Here is a 5902-nt window from a genome sequence, read left to right as displayed (position 1 = left end):
TTGGTTCTGGGGTATCATCTTCACCACCACTACGCTATCTGTATCTGTCACCAGGTTTCCATCTTCATCTCAACAGGAGGAGGATGTGCCTGCACCAAAGCCTTCGGTTTGGTGTTTTACTCGGTGGTGAAATTTTCTGACTTCATTCTGACTCCTCTACATATTGATTTGCTCACGCTCACGTTTTTCTTGTTCTTTCTTCGTTTTTCTGAAAAGGAGAGAGGAGAAACGTATACCTCTCTCCTTTTCACCCGATAATTCTCCATCGCATTACGTGTTGTTACTGTCTGCAGTGTTGCCCTATACGTTGCGTTTTTCGCCTCAGTAGCATTACGACACTCCTGATCGTACCATGGATTTCTTGATGGTGGTTTTTGGTACCCAGCTTTAGCTTTTGCTACAGTTTGTAGGGAGTGGGCAATTATTTGCCATTGTGCTTCTGCATTATTATCGGGACAAGGTGTGCTTTCGTCAATCAAGTGCGTAAGTGGGGCTGAGTATGATTGCACCTTTGTTGCTACATTAAGACGGGTGCGATCCTTGGCTGCCACAAGGTAATGGTCCGGATCGATATTCGCTCCTCGTATCGAACGAACGTCTAAAACACTGCCTTCCGTCTAATACACACTGCCTTCCGTCTACCACATTTCATACAGACTTGTAAATTTAATATGTAATAGAGTATCCGATATGATCCCTTGAGTAGCCATCGATACATTTTTACCAAAACCAACATATTAGGTCGTCTGTCCAATGCGATGGTGCTGCCATCTATTGTTGTCTAGAAACAACAACTCCTTAAATTTTATGCAGTTGTTGCGGTTCTTGCTTATTTAGTGTTGCCATTTTCCTCCAGGTGGTGCTATACCATGGTGCTACTCCTCTTGGGAGCATTTGGCTTCCACAATGCACCGCTTATGTTAGTTTCGTTAATAATTCCATTGTTTTTATTTCTGCGAAGAAGATGTTAGATCTTCTGAGATGGCGCTGCCATCTATCGTTCCTTAGAAAAAACGCCTTCTTAAATATTATGCAGTGGTTGAGTATTGCCCTTTTTCTCTGAGTGGTGATATCTCCTGTCATTACTATCTTGTGTTCTCCTCATGATGTAGATGTCAATGTTGGTTATTTAAATGTAATGTTAAATGTCTACCTTTATCGCTCTGATTTGATTTTCCCATGTTACACATTTTGGTAGCTTATGACTTTCAGGTTTCGATTAGTCTTTATGATATTTCCATTAATCATTTCATTTTTTAATTTCCACTAAAGTAGATGTAAAGTCTGTTGTCCAAGGTGATTGGACTGCCATCTATCGTCACCTAGAAACAACGCCTCCTAAAATTTTATCCAGGGTGGGGGTACTTGCTAATTTAGTGGTGCCATGTTACTCTGGATGGCGCTATCTCTTGCCATTTCTATCTTGTGTTTTTCTCACATAGGATCATAACTTTTTCCATACAAAGACATACAAAACATTCGATAACTACTTTTATTAATTAGGAAGACCCTTAAAGTCCTCAAGATGGGATAAATGTTTATATTTCATAACACATAATTTAATACATTTTTCAATTAAAATTTTAACACATAAGTAATGATCTAATTTTCAAATGATGACATTTATCGTTTGCCGTCATTCCCCTTTCCTTTACTTTGGATTCAACGACCTATTGGCAAAATGACATTCAGAATTTCTCGAAATCTCTCCGCAACATGACCAATGACGACGTCCGGGATGCCCAGTATGGCCGTGGCCACAACCATTATATCCCGGCATACTGCCCTGGCACGAACATGTTGCAAATTTATTGCCTTTACTCGAACAAAATGTACAGCAATGATAGATGCCGGTATGCGGCCTAACCGGGCGAGCCAAGAAACTGAAGGGGCTACCCTGAAAAGTTATCTAAATCAGAATATAAAAAATTTCAATTGAAATAATACGTTTTTACCCTACCTTAATATGCTTTTCATTTATGGTAATCATGAGGATGATCGTGCCTTCCGCATCTGGGGTAAAGGCAATACCATAGGTGCCATCACAATTATCAGTGACCTAAGAGGAGCATACAACAATTTTATATAGATTTCAGAAAACATGCAGGACTTACCTCCATTCTCAGACACTTGGAATTAAGATCCTTGTATTTAACATGAGTTTGAATCTTAAGTCCGCCATGGCTCATTGGCTGACCCTCCGCATCGCGAGATATTAATGTTAATTCCACTTTTTTATTAATACGCAATTGAGAAAATCCTAAAAGAATTGCATAAAATCTAAAGCCATTTTTTTCAATTCATTCATATTTACCATCCCATTGTAGGGTACATGATGAAGGTTCCACGGTTTGCATAGATAAAACTCCAAACACAGGTATATCATTGGTATCTTTGACAATTGGTGCTTGTATTTTTGGCATAAAATTTGGTATGTTGATTATCTAAAACAGGTTTAGAGGTTACATTTAGTAGTTAATATGTGGAATGGACTTACTTTTGGATCAATTGATGCCTTAAATTGTTGACAATATTCAAAACGTTTTAATAGGATTTTTATAAAAGATAAAATTTCAACATCAGTTGCAACTTCTGCCAATTCTTGACTAAACCCAACGGCCATTTGACCCTCTTGGGTACGTTTTTCTGAAAAAGAGAACAAATTGGTCAACATTAAGTAATATTTTCACAGAATCGATAATTTTTTAAAGAATTTTTTTTTCAAAGGACTATTGGAGTTTGGATTTTTTTAAAGAATATTTTTAGGCGTGGACTATTAAAAGAATATTTTAGGCGTGGGTTATTTAATGAATATTTCTAGGCGTGGATTATTAAAAGAATATTTTTGAACGAAGTCTTTAAATGAATTATTTTGAAGCATACTTTTAGAAGTGAAATTTTTAAATGAATTATTTTAAAGCCTACTTTTAGGCGTGCATTTTTTTTTTAATTCACGATTTTGAACCATAAATTTGGGCGCTGGATTTTAGAATGATTTTTAATGATACTTATAGGCGTTGAGTTTTTAAATAAATGATTATGAAGCATACTTTTAGGAGTAGAGTTTTGGATGGATGATTTTAATGTATACTTTTAGGCATGTATTTTAAATGAAAGATGATGAAGCTTACTTTTAGGCGTAGAGTTTTCTTAATAAGTATTAGTTTAAGGCGTAGAAGTTATTAAATTCATTATTTTAAATTTAAATAATTTTGTAGCATACTTTCAGAGAAGTTTTGGGAGAATATTTTAGGAAATTAAAAAAAAAACATTTTGAAATAATTTTTAAAGGCTGCATTTCAATGGCAACGGTTTTAAGTGCATATTTGAAGGGATCTGAGGATTTTTACAGAATAGATTTGCCTGTGACTTAGGCATGCATTTCTAAAAGAATTCTAAAAGGTATATTTCAAATACTATCTGAGCCAAAGGCGTAGATTGTAGAGTGATCTGAGACCAAGACGAAAAGTTTTTGATTTCTGTACGGATTTTCTGAGTCGAAGGCGTGAACATATTTTTCAAGAACTCACTGATCCGTACTTGTTTTTAAATAGTGTTTTTGAGGATTTATTTTTTTAATTTATAAGGGTATATTTCTGGGACTTTTGAAAGTATTTCCTCTTGTTTTAAATTATTGAAATGTGTGGATTTAGCTACAGTTCCCAATTCTCGGCGTTCCTTATGACTACTTATATATAAGTTGTTGAAACTAATACGTTGGGCGCCAGTACACGCCCAATCTATGACATCAATGACGTTATGCTCTTGTTGACATTTTTAATGTTCATTTTGTTGGGTATTTATGACGTCATTTTAATTACCATCAACCCTACTTCGCCACCAAAGAACAACATTGCATCAACCACCATAAATCGGCAGTTTGTTAAACATATCGCCCCATGCAAAAGGCAAATAATTATGTGACATATTCAATCTGGAGTGGGGCAGAAAAAAACCTACCACCAAATAATGTTCAAAGTTTCTGGAAATTTTATAGAAACCCTTGAAAAATATTGAAAATTTCAGTAGGAGAATTCAACAGACTTTTCAAGTGATAGAAGAGGGATAGTCCTGAGGGTCTTCTATGGATAGAAGGACTTCTGAGGTTCTGCCTTATTTCCTAGTCGAAATTATGAATCAATCGATAGAAGATCTCCATTGAATAGTCCACAGATAGTCCACAGATTGAACAAAAAATATATTTTCGTGTAATCCTTACCTAATTCCATTTGTTGTTCTCCAATCAATCCGAGCTTCGTTTCCCTCGTCGTACGAATTTGTTGGATTAAATTGCTGCGATGCACTTCAACGGCTTCCTGATAGCGACGCATAAAATCTTCAATTTCCGCCTGCAATTCATCACATTTCCGATTAATGCTTAGCATTGAAGCATTCAATTTCTCCAAAGAATGTTCCGAACTTTTACATATCAATCGTATCTGTTCAGCAGAGTCACGTAAAATACTGGAATAAAATTTTGCCGCTTTTTCAATACCATCGATACGATGACCTTTATGTTGTAGAACTAAACAATCGCTGCATGCCAACTGTAGACAATTATGACAAAATGATTTTAATTCGAACCCCGGATGAAGCGTACAATTTTGTGATAATCGATTAAATCGTGGATTATCCTTTGGGGAGATGGTAGAGGATTTCGTGTCAATCGTAATTGTTCGAAGGCTGTGGTTGGCGGTAGTCTTTTGTCGCTCATGCGACTCCTTACAGAGGAGGCATAAATTCAAATTACACAATTCACAAAAATGATTGGCCTGAAAGAGAGGGGAGAAGATCGTACTAGAAGTTAGTATTTTAATAAAAAATGGAGACCGGACTTCAATGGATTCTTGAGAAGCTTTGAATTTTCCGCCGATTTAAGATAACCAATAAGCGTGGATACATTTGTTGCCGAACTTCAATAAATCGAATCATCATTATTCCGAAAAAAACTTCGAATTCGGGATATTAATTAATAACAGTTTGCCTTCTTAGTCCTACTGTCTCTACATTGGCTCCGACTTAGATAAAATTCGACATTATATTTCATACTTACCCTCGTCTCCTCATAGCACAGACTACATAACGCATAATTTTCACTGGCAATTTTATTTCGATGATCTTCAATTTTACGCACCACCAGCAGATTACGCGGCAATTGACGTAAACCGCCCACGGGAATTTCGGTTACAAATCCACATAGCTTACATTTGATTCGTGAACATTTTATATTTCCAAGTGATTGAAATTGATTTACCACCATTGCCGTCAAATCTGGAGATATACGATTGCTGTCGACTTTGATCTGGAAAATAATAATTACAATTTGAGGTTATGTTTTAAAAATATATATTATTTTGTTCTTACCCTTGCTGGTGATTGTTCAGAAGATCTACGTAGTTTGAAACTAAATGATGCCCGCTTTTGTAGAGATATTGTTGAGGATCCCGATATTTCTGAATATTGATTTTCCGCTTTCATTTCGGCTGAGGAGGACATTGAATACTTTCGTAATAATGAGGGGGAATTGGTGCCTGAAAAAGGAATTAAAAAGGACATTTTTGTAGAATAAATTTCAAAGGCCGTTTAAGTAGATTAAAAAAAATATTTTTTCGAAGATTTTAAGAATAATTGTTAAGGATTGAAAGAAGCTGAATTTTTCAAAAAATAATTTTTAAGGACCAACAGAGCATCACTGACTTAAAAAAATTAAAATGTTAATAATTAACAGATGAATTTTCCGACTATAGAAGCATGTATTTATTAAATTTTTTTTCCAAGGATTAAAGAAGCTGTATTTTTTTTTTAAGAATAATTTTTCTTAAGACTATCAGACCTTGGAGTTGTTAAGAATATTTTTCCAAGGACCTTTAGAGCGTAAATTTTTAAAGAATTTATTTCCAAT

General features: G+C 35.3%; 1 protein-coding gene across 1 annotated transcript; it reads right to left on the bottom strand.

The window, feature by feature from the left end:
• Positions 1-1651: 1651 nt before the first annotated feature.
• On the bottom strand, positions 1652-5496 carry LOC133325084 (E3 ubiquitin-protein ligase TRIM45-like). Its single transcript, XM_061533910.1, has 8 exons — positions 5365-5496; positions 5054-5302; positions 4220-4772; positions 2498-2646; positions 2315-2444; positions 2115-2260; positions 1961-2059; positions 1652-1897 (listed from the first exon to the last, which is right to left on the bottom strand). Exons 1-8 carry the CDS (start codon positions 5494-5496, stop codon positions 1652-1654), a joined length of 1704 nt encoding a protein of 567 aa, XP_061389894.1.
• Positions 5497-5902: the final 406 nt, after the last annotated feature.

Source organism: Musca vetustissima, unplaced genomic scaffold (assembly GCF_032173495.1).
Source record: "Musca vetustissima isolate MV318-11 ecotype Yass unplaced genomic scaffold, APGP_CSIRO_Mvet_v1 utg22848, whole genome shotgun sequence".
Taxonomy (NCBI): Eukaryota; Metazoa; Arthropoda; class Insecta; order Diptera; family Muscidae; genus Musca; species Musca vetustissima.
The sequence above is the reverse complement of the archived record's forward strand: the minus strand, read 5'-3'. Positions and strand labels throughout refer to the sequence as shown.